The 16,093-nt window shown below is 36.4% G+C and overlaps 1 protein-coding gene across 1 annotated transcript in view; it reads right to left on the reverse strand.

Annotated features, from left to right (window-relative positions):
- The window catches only part of TMEM132D (transmembrane protein 132D), a 1,105,315-nt gene that overhangs the window by 199,270 nt on the left and 889,952 nt on the right, over positions 1–16,093 (reverse strand). The window contains exon 5 of the mRNA XM_063454342.1: positions 15,786–15,929. Within this exon, the coding sequence (XP_063310412.1) occupies positions 15,786–15,929 (144 nt within the window). The remainder of the gene's footprint in view (positions 1–15,785; positions 15,930–16,093) is intronic.

Consider the following 16,093-nt stretch of genomic DNA (forward strand, 5'->3'; position numbering starts at 1 on the left):
TGACGCAATTCTGACTGCAGGGAAGGGGCATGGCTCAGTAAGACTGACATCATTAATGCCTTCAAGCTCCTCCCAATCCATCCTTCTTTGCCACCTTAACCTTTAACTAGCTCACAACACTTAAAGTTACTTGAATACAATCGTTAACATTTTCAGGTAAAAAGAATACGCTCTGCTCCTACTACCTCTAGTAATATCCCAGTACATATCATCTAATGGCTGGGACAGTAGAGTCATCTGCATTTGCCATCTATATTCATCAACCTGAGAGGTAATAGAGACATGCATTTAAGTATTGGTTATGTAATGTCAACACGTATTCAGTGCTAAACTGTTAAACTTTTTGCCCTCTTTTACAGGCCTACCCGAACGTCGGTTCTGGCATACCACCATAACTATGACTCGGCTTATTGTATACAACCACAAATGAGAAGGCTGAGCTATTTGTGGGAGGAGTTACGCTGTCTATAAATACACAGACCTCCCCTTCCTCTGGGCTGAGACTGCCTGGATCAGCCCACTCACCACTCCCTTTATTAAGCCATTCATCTTGGTGGGCCATTTTTTACAGGCCTACCCGAACATCGGTTCCGGCACACCACAACCAACTTACACCACCATTACTATAACTCGCTTATTGTATACGACCACAAATATATACACACACATATATATATATATATATATATATATATATATATATATATATATGTACATCAAAATTTCCGCTCACCCACTAGTCATTGACCAGTGAAAATTCAGTATAGTACTCAGTAATTTACAGATCTAGAACAACTGCATAGTCCATAGTAGGTCTTTAGTCTATTTAGATCATAACCCATACTATGTTGTGTCTTTGACTTTTTGTCAAGACAACCTGCTTACATATGGATTATAGATCTTAAAAATGTATCCTGTCTGTTCTTATCTGCGTACACCACATAGCATTCTGGGACATAGCAGAGAACATGCATGTGAGGTAGATTTTATCTGGGATTTGTATAAATATCATTATATTAAATCTCTGCTAAAGAATCAAAAGTTTAGAAAAAATTTGGTAATTTTGACACTTTTATTCAAGAAAATGTTAAAGCATGTTAAGTGTATGAGAGTACTGCATTCATTTGTTGCAGATGTCTTTTTATGTTAAGCTATTCATTTGAAAAGAAATGGTATATTTATGTTGAACTATACAAAACATCTGGATAGTTTAGTCTTTTCTTATGAAACAACATGTCTGCATTATGATGTGTATGAAAATGTATTACTTGCTTGCTGTTAGATTATGGGCTCATAGCATTTGAATAACTACGTCACAATTGGAAATGTACAATCGTTTGACATTTGGCATGTGGACATTAGCTGTTGGGAAGTTGTAGTATAATATCCTTCCTGCATTAGAACATTGCATTTTTTTTTATTTATTCATGCTATGAAAACTTTAACAGCATTATAGCATTATGAGGGCATTGACAGTGGCACAGTAAATGTTTTATAGAAACCATACAGCTTTACTGGTTATAGTTATACTAGTTGAAGAAATCACTGTCACTATAGAAGTTTAACTTTGACAGTTACTATTGAAGTGTATTTGCTTAGTACATGAGAAGATTTAAGACATCCACGTTTAATCCAGAATACCCAACAAATCTATTTAATAAATATCTGTACCTTCTCAAAGGACAAGTTGTAGATGTTAATAGATATATTAGGACAATGTATGTGTTGCCAACACTTTTATTTTATCTTTTTGTCAAATTGTTAGCACATATTTATTAAATCTGTTGGATTTGTTTATCTCCTTTTTTTTTTTTTTTCAAACCAAGCTTTCTTTTATTGAGGCAGTGAAACATACATTACAGAAAAAGAAAAATATATGTGGAAGACCTACGCCTGAAACTGTGAGAGGGATTTTTTGTCCTATATAAACCTCAGTAACCCCTGCTTACCTGTCGTCGCCATTTTGGGAAGTTCCCCTCCCACCTCACCCTTTATTATTCATATTAATATACCCAGGTGGGCCCTCTTTATTGCAGGTCTAACCTCTTGTTGGTTTCGGCACACCTCAACCGACTTTTGTTCTTATCAAATTACTTTCTTTTAATAATACGTCCTACTGTTATCCCATACACAAATAAACATAGAAAATGACTTTCACAGTATTCTCATAAAGTGCCCAAGTGAAAATGATAAATTCAGATTCGGTAATTGGAAACTTCCCTTAGGCAGAATGAAACCCCAAAGATCACCTCAAAATCTTCACATATATCAATACATAGAAATAGGGGTTAAGTTAAAATTATATCTGTGTGACAAATTAACCCCCAAAAAAGTTTTTGATTATAAAATACTTTGTTGATTAAGAGTTATATTTTTATATTTTAAGAGGAGTGGAAGAGGTTTATTTTGTCAAATGACAACATTTAATTAAAAGGGAAACCAAAAAATGGGGGGACATATCCTGTTTGGAAGGATATTTAAAGGAAGGATTGATCCCAAGAGGCTTGAGAGTAGAAAAAACTCCTGCATGTGGAACCGATAATGAGGATTTAGAAAATGGGAGGGAATTCTTGAATGTTGCTCCAAAAATCTCATGAAATTAATAATTGACTATGAAAAAGAAAATAGATTAGTACTAGAAGAAGAGCTTAACACTGTGGAAATCCAAGATGTAAATAGGGATGATCCCTAGTTTAAAGAAAAAGAACAAGAAATCAGTACTAGAATAAACAATTTGCAGGACAAAATAGCCGATACAAAAAATAACAAGATGCAAAGGTATAAAAACGATAAAATCCTTTTCCACCATAAACAGATTAAAATACCAACAAATCCGACCATCATTTACGAGGCAAAATTCTGAATATAACAAATTTCCTCATAAAAAGAACTTAAGAGACTAACCCACCTCCATGTATAGTACAAGAAGAACTCCCACTAAGAACTCAAATCAACCACCTGCTCATTTGACAACTAGACCATGGGGGAGGAGGGTCACAGAATGAGAGAGGTGGTAATTTAATTTAAAGGTTGGCACAATGGGAAACCTATTGGATGTACTAAAACCAGGGGGACTAAATGTGGCTATAGATGCATGCTGTTTTTTAGATTAGTTTTCTTATCTCTATTTTTTTTCTCAATGTTGTCTATTTTTCTATTTTTCATCCCTATTAGTTAATTTTTTATCCACTCAAAAACCCTTAGTTTTCCATCAATGTGCATACAAATAATTTTTTATCTGCTAGTACTTATACGATTCTTATAATTATATTCTATAGTTATGTTTTAAAGAATTTTTGTAATTGTAGTTTTTGGACAATTTTTTTATTAAAAACTTTTTGTATTTATCACATAGGTGGATAATTTAGAATTTGAAGCACCACCTATATGTATATAAACACAAATAAATAACAATGTATCTTATATAAAAAATTTTATACTTCATGGATAAATTGGGTAATTGTGCGGGTATACAAAAGGCTATTACATTTGTTGAATTTTTTTATATAGATTTAATATATAATATATGTTTTTTAATAAAAATATAACTTATGATAAACAAATAATTTTAAAATTTACAAAGCTTTTTTGGTTAATTTGTCATACAGATATAATTTTACAGAACTGTGCAAGATAATTCTGGTTACCTTTGTGTATAGTGAGGTGACTACAAAAAATGTCTTATAAGGAAAATAGTAGACATTAAAATGGTAGGCTTATAGCTGTTCCCACATTGGAAAGGAAATAAAAGGGGGACAACGACATAGTACATATATATCTGCATCTAGTCACAAATCACTTTTTGGTCTATTCAACACTTGCTAAGGGAGGCTGGTGTCGGTAGTTTAAAAGGAGAAACATAAAATATACAGGGCTGGAATAGCCTGTATTACATAGTTACATAGTTACATAGTTACATAGCTGAAAAGAGACTTGCGTCCATCAAGTTCAGCCTTCCTCACAAATGCTTTTGCTGTTGATCCAAAAGAAGGCAAAAAACCCAGTCTGAAGCGCTTCCAATTTTGCAACAAACTAGGAAAAAATTCCTTCTTAACCCCAAAATAGCAGTCAGATGTCTCCTTGGATCAAGCAGCTATTACCCCACTAATTAGAAATTATATCCCTGAATGTTATGTTTTTTGCAAGTGTTTATCCAATTTCAATTTAAACATCTGTATAGACTCTGACAAAACCACCTCTTCCGGCAATGAATTCCATATCCTTATTGCTCTTACTGTAAAAAAAAACTTTTCTTTGCCTTAGATGAAATCTCCTTTCTTCCAGCCTAAATGTGTGACCTCGTGTCCTATGTATAGCCCTGTTTATGAATAGATTTCCAGATAATGGTTTGTACTGGCCCCGAATATATTTGTATATTGTTATCATATCCCCTCTAAAGCGCCGTTTTTCCAAACTGAAGAGATTTAAATTTTTTAACCTTTATTCATAACTAAAATGCTCAATTCCTTTTATCAGAACACCTGTGGTAGGTAGACTAGATATATTATAGCCTTAGAGCAGCAGGCCATAAGGTAGGAAAAGCTGCAAAAAGGGGGTGGTTAAAAAACACGACAAGAGTATTTATCTGCATTTCTTTTTTAAATAAAAAAATGTTTGTATGTCTATGCATTTTCCCACTATTTTTCTCATAAAAGTTTTTCCTGCTAAAATATATTTGGTTGCATTCTGAGATGGAAATTTCTGTAAAACTGAATCCTTTACTATAAAGAAAACAGGTACTTTTTATTTACTTTAAAGGGACACTATAGCCACTCAGAGCACTTCATCTCATTGAAGTAATCTGGGTGTAGAGAAACGGCAATGTTTGCATTGTAGTGTGAAGTTTGCCTATTTGCATGAGGACATCCAACTTCTTCAAAATCCCCACAGGAGAGAATTGATTCAATGCTTTTTTATGGGAAAGGCCTAATGCACTTGCGGCGCTTCCATGGATCCGATTTCTTGTTCCAGCATATTCCACAAATGCTCAATCGGATTGAGATCTGGGGAGTTTGAAAGCCAAGGCAACATGTTAAACTCTTTCTCATGTTCCTCAAACCACTCCTGAACAGTTTTTGCAGGGTGCAATATCCTGCTTAAAGAGTAGACCAACATCTAGGAACACTATTGCAATGAAAGGGAGTACCTTGTCTGCAACAATCTCTTGCAAGGAGGTACATGTCAAAGTAACATCCGCATAAATGCCGGGAACCAGAACATAACACTGCCTTCTTGACATACTGCATCCTGCTTCCATCTCTTCCCCAGGTAAATTACACATGCACTTGACCACCCACCTGATCTAAAAGAAGATGTGATTCATCAGACCTTCTTCCATTGCTGAAGTTGCTTTCGGCAATAGACACGGGTCATCATGGACACTCTGACAGCAAACTGCAATGCACTGTGTTTTCTAACACCTTTCAGCATTACGTTTTTCAGCAATTCGATATGAAGTAGTTCATCGGTGTGATCAGATAAGCCTTCACTCTCCACATGCATCAATGAGCCTTGCTCACCCATGACCCTGACAAGGGTTCACATATTTTCCTTGCTTTTTCCCCTTCTGGTAGGTACATATCACAGAAAACCAGAAACACCCCACAAGACTTGCCTCTTGGGAGATGCCATGACCCAGCTGTCTAGCCATCATTATTTGTCCCATTGAACATCTCAATTGAATTTACTGTGGAATTTTATATATGTTTTTATATTGCAGAAAAAAACAAAGACGGATCAGCGCTGAGTAACCAAACAGGAACAAATAAGAACTTTTCCACATATTTTTGCTGTATCCTTCCAGGTTATATGTTTATATTGGACTTTGTATAGGACTTTTTATTGTATTTTATTTTATATTGTAATTTATTCTCAGTTTTTATTGTGTTCTTATGTCTATTGTTTATGTTTTTATGTGTTTTTTTAATAATTCATTTTGATGCTACCTTTTATATTTTTTGTATCTATTCTTAAATTTTGTCTTACATTGTGGTGTGTTTAATTTGTTGGTTTTTATATTGCTACTATTATATTTATGTTTATTTTGACTATTTGGCCCTTGTCAACATCACTTAGATATTTTCGCTTGCCCGTTTTTCTGCTTACAACAGATGGAATTAAAAACTGACTGTTTACTTTATATCCCACCCCTTGACAGATGCCATTGTAATGATTTAATTAATGTTATTAATTTAACCTGTCAATGGTTTTAATGCTGTGGCTGATTTGTGTATAAGGTTCTAATCCAGAATGCTTTACAACAATGATCAGTAATATACAAATAAATGGTGATTTAGAGCTTTATAATTAGCTTCATAATTAGGTATAGCAATCACTGTCCATAAAGTTATATGCTATTTCAATTTTTTTCAATTTATTGGTATTTACCAAGTTACAACTGAACAAATAAAAGTGGCACTAAGGGTACAGAAGTGAAGGGGGGTGAGAGCAGAGTGTACAACATTAAGTTTATTTAATTTAGTTGATGTGTGGTATCAAAAAAACAGGAGCCCTATTTTATATATTTTATCCATTAAGTTTATTTAATTTAGTTGATGTGTGATATCAAAAAAACAGGAGCCCTATTTTATATATTTTATCCATTTGTTTTAATCTATTGCTAATATATATTAAAATACATTTATTGGTTTTATCTATCTAATACTTTATTATTTTTGTGCTGATTTCCTGTTTCCTGGTTCCTGTATATCCCAGGTTGGGGTTATACCACCAAAGCTTTTCAATACCAGAGTAAGTCATTGCTCTTTAAAATATAAGTTAGATACATTTATTACAATACACTTACATTAATAGTCTATACTATTAGATTCTTTGTTTCCTTATCCCTGCATGTTGGATCACAATTGGATACAGCACAGACAACAATGTCCCCTGCACTCAGGTTCCACTCTTCCCTCTGCCCCACAGCATCAGAGGTGCTCTGCATTAGACAGACACTTCTAATCCGTCAAACAATAATAGAAAATACAAGCAACACTCCAGGTACTGAAATGTATTTATTGGATGGTACAACAACCCATAAAAGTTCAAAAGTGTGACGTTTTGTCCATAGAGGGCCTTAATCATGCATAAACATCATATAATTGGATAGTCACTATACTTCTTATATGTTCTCTATATATACTGATTCTACTGTCCAAGTGCAACACTGCAGAGACAAAAAACAGGAATAGGTTGTGCCTAAAAATTATAATATTTAAAACAATGATATTGAGTAATAATACAAAATAATAAAAAGTCTGAATATAAAATAGCAATAAATCATACAATAGCTGAAATAAAAGGCCGAACTTTGAGATACAGCTGGTGCAACGGCAAAATAAACTTTAAGGAATTATTTTCGTGTTGGGATAAAGGAATGAGAAATGGCATTATATTCATATCTAAATAAAAAAAGAACAGAGAAAAAACCTCCAAGCCCACCAAATGTGTAATTATGTGCCCACCACAGTGGTGAAAATCACTCACAACCTGGAAGGTGTGAGATACCACATCATGAGAAGTATAGCTTGCCTTTCTTTTTTTTTTTTGGTCAATCTTTATTTTATTGTAAGTTTTCAAGAACAAACGAGACACAAAGACAGGTTCAAGGGGTGCGTTATACATAAACATTAAAAACATAATCAAGCATACACTCTGGTCTCACGTTATGGTCCTTTTTCAGTGTACGGTACAAATGTGTGGGGTTGCCCCCATTGCCACTTAATCGTCTTTGTAGTTGATGGAGTTAGGCCGTAGTTCACAGGGTAAATATGCATCACAGGCATGTCAGTATAATCGTGTGATCAGACCGTATTGTCAAGTGTTAGTATCAACTTATGACCGTGGAGTTTAGCATTAGTTGTTCCTTGTATTACCCAATCATTCGGTTACCCAACAGTCATCCCTATTCTTCCCTCTTTGGACCTCTGTCAATGTTAATTTCCTGTGTCCGAGAGGGAAAGATGCCAGATCGAAGCTGATGTGACATTATCGAATTATATGCTGAATGGGCAGGTGAGAATGTGTGGCTAGCGTCAGTCGGCTGTGCGAGGGGGGGAGGAAGCGGGGCCAGCCGACCTGGTGGTTCGGTGTTTTGATGCCAAGGCATTGTTAGCTAGCATAGTATCTGCCCTGTCCTGTAATAAAGTTAATTTCTCTGCGGCTCGTCTATAGAGTGGTCGGCGTTAGCTTGTGTTTGCACTCTGGGCGGGCTATCATCTCTCTCCGTCAGTGACTCCGGTGATCTAGGGACCACCGGGCCCTCAGTTAGTCCTTTGTGTAACATTAGTGTGTGTATTCCATTCGGCCCCCCCCGTCCTCCCTCCCCCCCACGCCGCCTTTGGTATGGACTGCGGGGTTTAAGCTTGCTAACTGTCTGTGGGATGCATCTGGCTGGGCAATTTGGGTAGTTGGTGGTGGTCAGTAGTCGGTCTGTCACAAGTGGAGGTCTAGGGTCCCATATGCCTCTCTGCAAGCGCCAGTGGCTCATACGTCCTGTTGGCAATTAGCCTCATATCCCTGTTGCCCTCTGCCGTGTGGCCTTCCCTAGTCATGGTATTTGTCCATTGTGCGGGGCTTATCTGCAGAGCCTGGGTGTGGCCTTTCCCTAAGTCATGTGTGGTGACCTGTGGGAGGCAAGAGCCTCGACTCCTTATGTCTTAATCTATACGTGGCTCCTTGGAGCAGTGTGTTCAGAGATTGTAAGGAAGGGTGGGGATGGGGTGTGCAGGTAGTAGCTTGCCTTTCTATATAGTCTGTGCAATGTATAATTTGCTTAAAGGCTGTGAAACCAGAATGCCTGCAAGAAGACTGACTTAACTAGATCTTACTCCAATTTCAACATATAGGAAGTCTTTTATCCTTCAACTTTACCCAGATGGTTAAAATAGCATAAAGACAAAGGTTTGTGCATTCTGGGGAAAGTAGCACTTACTGTCAATAACAGCTCTGGGAAGTGATACGTTTCCCTCTTGAACCTGAGACTGCAGGCAGCACATGATTAAGCAAAACTCCCTCAACTAGCAGATAAGCATTCATAGGAGCTTGTAAGTTGTTGACAAATCTTGGCATGGAAGGATTTGTCTGCCTTTACAAAATTGGCAATTCTAGCTGTCCCACCCTCTCTCTAATGTGTCAGCCATATGTAAGGTGCCACTGTAGAAAGGGTACCTATTGGGGCACGGATTGCATTCAAACACTTTACTCCACTTCCCACTAAGAAGCTGTTCCATCCTACTATTTATTTATTAAACTTTAAAAAAAATATTCCTAACCAAGATTGCCCCTGAGCATACAAATTGAAAGAGTAAGTGGCTGAAGAATTCCATGAGCTTCACGTAAAGCATTATTTGTGAAACTATAAAAAAGTAATTACAAACTATTTCAGATGGATCAGAAGCTTTCGTTCATTAATTCACAGTAGCTGCATTATAGTAGTTAGGAAAGTGGACTATGAGCATACTACAAGGCTTATATGCAGGCTCCAATAGTAGCCTGCAACACCTAGTATACTATAAATATTTGGTTTAAGCCAGTGAACTGTACTTACTGTAAGTGGTTATTATATTATTACCATTTGTAACATTTTTATGAGACTACATTCTACAAAAATGCCATTGTGTTCTTGAGAATATATATAAATAGGACATTACCAATTTGTATTGTAGTAATATTTAATATCTATTTTGTCATAATTACTGTATGTGACTAAAATTGTGTATCTTCCCAGTAAATGGACATTGTATAATCTTTAATATATATATATATATATATTACCAGGAAAGGATAAACACATTAAAATCTAAACGTGTACATTTACATAATTCAATTTTAGTTATTTATTACCAGTAACTAAGAGAAATGTATGCATATGAATTGCAGTTTTTTTTCTCCATAAAGTTTAATTCCAGCTGTGCATGCTATTAATTTTAGTTTCAAATAAATGTTACATTAATATGTTTTATTAAATCAAACAAATTCAGTACGGACACTATTTACAAAATATACATTCTGCATCATTTAGAAAGGCATAAATCTGCCTTTCTAAAAAATGCATGGACATCTTTTTCAAAGTAAGCAGGAGCTAGTGCTGCTCGGAAGTATGTCGTTGAAAAGTTATGCCTTTTTCATTTTTTAATTAAACCAAAATAAAGGTAAAACCCCATGGAATGTAAGGCATTTATCTTTCTGTTGGCATCCGTTTTATCTTTGGTGTTGAGATCTCTCTTCATTAAGTTTTTATTTACCAGATTACCCTTGCAAAAGATCATTGCATTTTAAACCCTCTGGGACATTTATATAGAACATTTGCCCTTATGCCATCTTTCAACTATAATTCTTCACAATTATCTGCCAGACAGCCATTGTAGAACAACAATAGCTTGAGGCCAGGTACTGAGACCAAAGATTGGACAATCTCTTCTCTAGAAGTTATTGCTACATTGTCTATGTATTCTTTATTTTTATTATATATATACATATGTGTGGGCTGACTGTGACAGAGTGACTAACTGTGTGGAGGAGATGGTGATGTGACAGAGTGACTGAATGTGTGTGGGGGAATGAGAACATGTGACAGGGTGATTGCCTGTGTGGAGGGGGGGGACTGAGACAGGGTGACTGAGTGTGTGGGGGGGCAACGTGGCATGGTGACTGAGTGTGTGTGTGGGGAAGGGGGTAATGTAACATCATGACTGAGTGTGTGTGCTGAGATTGATATGACAGGCTGAGCATGTGCTTTTGTGGGGGTAGTTTACATGTTAGTAGTCTGCATTTCACTGTTCAGCCTTGCCATACAGCACTGTTTTTTATTTTTTAGGCTAGCCCCTCTCCTGGTTACCTGTTTGCAGTGAGGGGGTTTCTGATCCTTTTTTCCTGGTGGTCCAGCAGTTTCCCTGATGGTCTGGTGGGCTTCCTCTGGAATCTGCCCTCTGGCTGAGAGCAGACCTCTTATAATACCCCCTTCTGGTCTCTGACCAGGGAGCACTTGCACAGAGCTGCTCTCAGCCTCAGCACAGCTTGCAGAGTGCCCAGTGCAGTGTCACACAGGGCCATCTCTAGATCTCTCTACCAGCCCATGTGGTGCAAAGGGCTACCGAGTGTTCTCAGCAGAGCCGGCACTTGAAAGGTAGTACCAGCTCTCCTGTCAGTACAACCATTGCAAACAAAATGTGTTTCGATGAACAAATTCCATTTGCACTGGTTGTAATCATGTAAACATTATTGCAGGATATGGGTGCAGACATTGCCAATCATGTATACACAAGTGAAGGGGTTAAGTATCAAGAGTTATGTTAGGCCTGGAGTCCTGATATATTCTTACTACCTGCTTCATGTTAATACTTTGCAGAAGAATTGCTTTTGCTCCCTCCATATATTTTCTTTCTGCAATGAATTGCGATTATTTGACCCTTTCAATGCTGGACTTTTTAACTTAGCTTATTAGACTGATAGGTCAAAAGTCTTTCAGTAAACCTAGCTGATTATTTATTACTTTTCATGTTTACCAAATCATACAGTTTCTATCTTTCTAACCTTTGTGTAAAGTTATAAAACAAACACACAATGGGTTCTAGGGAGAAATGTCACTGCCAAAAGGTCCCTATCAGATCTTATCAAATCAACAAACCATAGAGAAATAAACCTTACTCCCAACCTGACTTTTGTGATGAGCTACATCAGGCACACAGACACTTCTCACTTTATTTATGCATAATCTTATTTATAAGATAACCTCAAGCTTGTTGAAAAAGTCTAAAAGTCCTTTCTATAATCATATGAAATATCAATAGTTGAATTTTCAGAAAAGAGAATTGCCCCAAACATGTCACTAAAAACTACAGCTGGTATGCACAGAAATTATGCAAATATGCAATAACCCACTACAGACTGATATAAATAATATTTGATTAGTGCAATAAATATATTAAGTGCTGCAACTATGCAACTGAGAAACCATGTATTCAAAGTATTGTATTTTATATTCCTTATCATTTGTACCATATAAAACACATGCATAATAATAAGCCATGAAATGCCTGCATTTAATTTCATAAGAAACCATCATGTTGATGTACCAACATATTTTATTCAACTTCGTTCATAAATTGACTGGAAGATATACATTCAGATAATGTATCTAGCAGTAAATAGGAATGTATAGTGAGGACAGAACAGTTTCCCTGAAAGCATTCAATTGTACATTAGTTTAACCCCTTAAGGACCAAACCTCTGGAATAAAAGGGAATCATGACATGTCACACATGTCATGTGTCCTTAACCCCTTAAGGACCAAACTTCTGGAATAAAAGGGAATCATGACATGTCACACATGTCATGTGTCCTTAAGGGGTTAAGGGGTTAAAAATATACACTTTGTCCCATTACATGCCAACCTAAGATTGATAAGAGGGTGAACCGTGTAGACTGGTTAAGGGATAGATTTTTCCAGGAAAGAACTATATGTAGCGATAATTAGATAAACTTAATGTGTGATTGCTGCATTTCTTTCTCAGACTTCTTTTTAGGATTATAAAATTTAAAGACTGGACATAGTTTTATCTACTAGATAGTGAGCTGCAATGAGTTAACAATTGATCTTACCTTAATTAAAGAAGTCAGAGACCCATAACAACTGTAGCTTGTTATAGTGGCTATGGTGCTCTCAGTCAAGGGGCACTGACCATGGGTTCTCTGTTAACCTATTTTCAAGCTATTTGACACAAACCAAGGGTCTCCCAGAAGCCACTTACTGGAACAATGCTGAAGTTATGCTTCTACAATATAAATATCAATAACATCCATAAGTAGACAGCACTGATTGGCCGGTGTTTTAGCTCTAATGTAACTCTTGCATTAGCAATGCAGTGAGTGTGGGGCAAGGATTATGGAACATGGAAAACCAGACAGACACAGAACCGGAAGATGGCACCAGTAGACTGCTAGCACCAGTGAGCTGTAGAGTTATGGACTGCAACTTGAAATGGCTGAATTGAAATAGCTAAATTGACATGACCTTTCCAACACAAATGTTCACATATATATGTTAAGAAGCACTTTAAAAAAAAAAGTAAATGTTGTTGTAATAGTAAGAGATCATATAATGTAACTAAACCCCCATCATTTTTGCCTAGGTGAGGTGTTTTAAATAAAACTATTACAATCTCTAAGAATTGAAATCATTGTTTAGTGAATAAGCGAGTGCGCTGGATTCTGTATTTTGTATATTTTGGTCCCAGCAGCACCCTATAATGTATGCATGTTTAGGTGAGTGCAGCCCTCTTGGTTTCTTTTATATATTTGGGAGTCCCAGGTCAACTCCTTGGTTTTGCACCCCTCCCTGTCACAGGTGCCTCATTCCAGGACCCTATTTAGCCTTGACTTGCAGAGAGTCCCAGTAAGGAAGTATTTCCCAAGTAAGTGGATTAATCTCATAAGAGCAAGCATTAGGCTGCTACTAGGATAGGACCTGCCAAATATGGGGTACTTTGACGTAGTTGGCAGGCTTATGCAATATATGATCATATAATGTAACTAAACCCCCATCATTTTTTTCCCTAGGTGAGGTGTTTTTAAATAAAACTATTACAATCTCTAAGAATTGAAATCATTGTTTAGTGAATAAGCGAGTGCGCTGGATTCTGTATTTTATATATATATATATATATATATATATATATATATATATAGGCAATTGAAATAGTTGGCTGCACTCACGGATTTTTCTTAAGCAGATCAACGTTTCAGTCCCTCTTGTGGACTTTCATCAGGATCATACAGCATAGCAAATGACATTAAATATATAGATAACAATAAATTGCAATAAAATGTGATTAGACTCACCCCAGGTGATGTGTGTTCAAACCGGCGTCCTGCCGAACCCTGTGCAAATGTGAAAAGATAGCTCCTCCCACTAACGTGACATCGTGCCGTCACACTACCAGCATTTCCATAGTAACGCGATATGGTAGTAAATTGCTTAAGCTTATGGATGTGGACATCCTTTGGATAAAAAGTGCATTAGGGTGCTAAAAAGCCTTGTGAATAATTACAACTTCCAAGTCATATGTGATTGAACTCGGCATATAGACGGCTCCTGGATGCATGTGTGAACTAAACTCCTCCCAGTACCGTGACGTCAAAGCGTTAGGTTACCGTCGTTAGCATGGTGATGTGGTCTATAAGTGAATGCGTAGAGTAACACCTTGCATGGCATACAGGCATTACAACTATATGGTTGTATATTGAGGCCAAAAAAAGGGAATATAGCAAATAGTACGTGATAGACTTGGAAGTATTACGTGAGTCTGGTGACCAAGGACATTAATACTGTATCATGTAAACTGTACTTCGAAGGTATAGTGCCAATATTATAAAGTGCCAATGTGATAAACTGTTAGTGATTAAAAAAGTGCTAAAGTGCCAGTTATTAAAGTGCCAACTATTAAAGTGACGATGGGTATAATAATTAAAAAATAGAGTGTGAAACCACAAAACAAAACACACACTGACATCAATCTACTAAACAGCTTATTATATATATATATATATATATATATATATATATATATACACAAAATGAAATAATACCGGCACTCTAGGTCTTCCAAAGGTCGCTTATTTATTTTCTGTCAATCCAGAGGTTATATATATATATATATATATATATATATATATATATATATATATATATATATATATATATTCATTCATCTGTGTAAAGAAAACCCACAGACAGGTACAGCTACCTCCATAATTCCAGCTTCCATCTCAATCACACAAAACAAGGTATCATCTACAGCCAGGCAATCAGATATCACCGCATTTGCTCTGACACAAAAGACAGAGATCAGCACCTGAGTACACTGTCAGAGTATTTAGGCAAAAGGGCTACAAAGAAAGGACAATATCTAAAAAAAAAAAAAAATCTGCCCTAAAAACACCACGGGAAAGGCTACTACAATACAAAGAAAAGGAAAACAAAACAAGAATCCCTCTAGTAGTTACTCTTCACACTGTGTCAACATATGTGTGGCAATAACACAGCCAGACACAATAACAAACCATACAACATTAAGGGATCATATTTGTGCACATCTGTGAATCTGGTGTACATGATACAGTGTACAGTGTGTGACAAAGGTTGCTATATTGGAGAAACTGGCCTGAAGCTGCATCTCAGAATGATTCTACACAGACACTCAATCAAGAACCACAAAGAAAATGGATATTGTACCCCTGTTGGTCATCACTTCACCCAGACTGGTCACTCCATCCAAAATCTCAGGATAAAAGTTCTTAAAGGGAATTTTAAAGACTTTCATGAACGAAATACATTTGAGTTGAAAATGATCACACATTTCAACACCAGAAATGAAGGACTTAATGTAGACTCTGGCTTTCTCACACTACCAAAATGTTTTATAAACACACATCTTAATGTCTTATATAGTTATTTTTCAATATTCTCGCTTCACCTTTATTGGATCAATTTATATACATACACTTATCAAAATTATAAACGCAACACTTTTGTTTTTGCCCCCAGTTTTCATGAGCTAAACTCAACGATCTGAGACTTTTTCTATGTACACAAAGGGCCTATTTCTCTCAAATATTGTTCACAAATCTGTCTAAATCTGTGTTAGTGAGCACTTCTCCTTTGCCGAGATAATCCATCCACCTCACAGATGTGGCATATCAAGATGCTGATTAGACAGCATGATTTTTGCACAGGTGTGCCTTAGGCTGGCCACAATAAAAGGTCACTCTAAAAAATATCATACCTTTAGTACATCTTCATCAGATGTTCTGCATTCCACAGCTTCAGAGATATCAGTAACTGCACCGTTATTGTCTATGGAGACCACTTTAACTGGAACTGCTACGGTCCTGCCAGTGAGAATTGCAGTGTTCAGAATCTCCTCCTCCTAAAATACAAAGCAACATTTACAATGGTAAACATCATATTTTTTCTCACGCTCTTGTCATTTCCTGTTTTTCTTGTCTCTTGTTTGTGTAACAATGTAGGTAGCAGCATGTGTAGTAGTGTGTTTTATCAATGTATGTGTGTGTTTATGTATTAGGGAGCTAT

The sequence above is a fragment of the Pelobates fuscus genome, chromosome 5, assembly GCF_036172605.1.
Source record: "Pelobates fuscus isolate aPelFus1 chromosome 5, aPelFus1.pri, whole genome shotgun sequence".
Classification (NCBI taxonomy): Eukaryota; Metazoa; Chordata; class Amphibia; order Anura; family Pelobatidae; genus Pelobates; species Pelobates fuscus.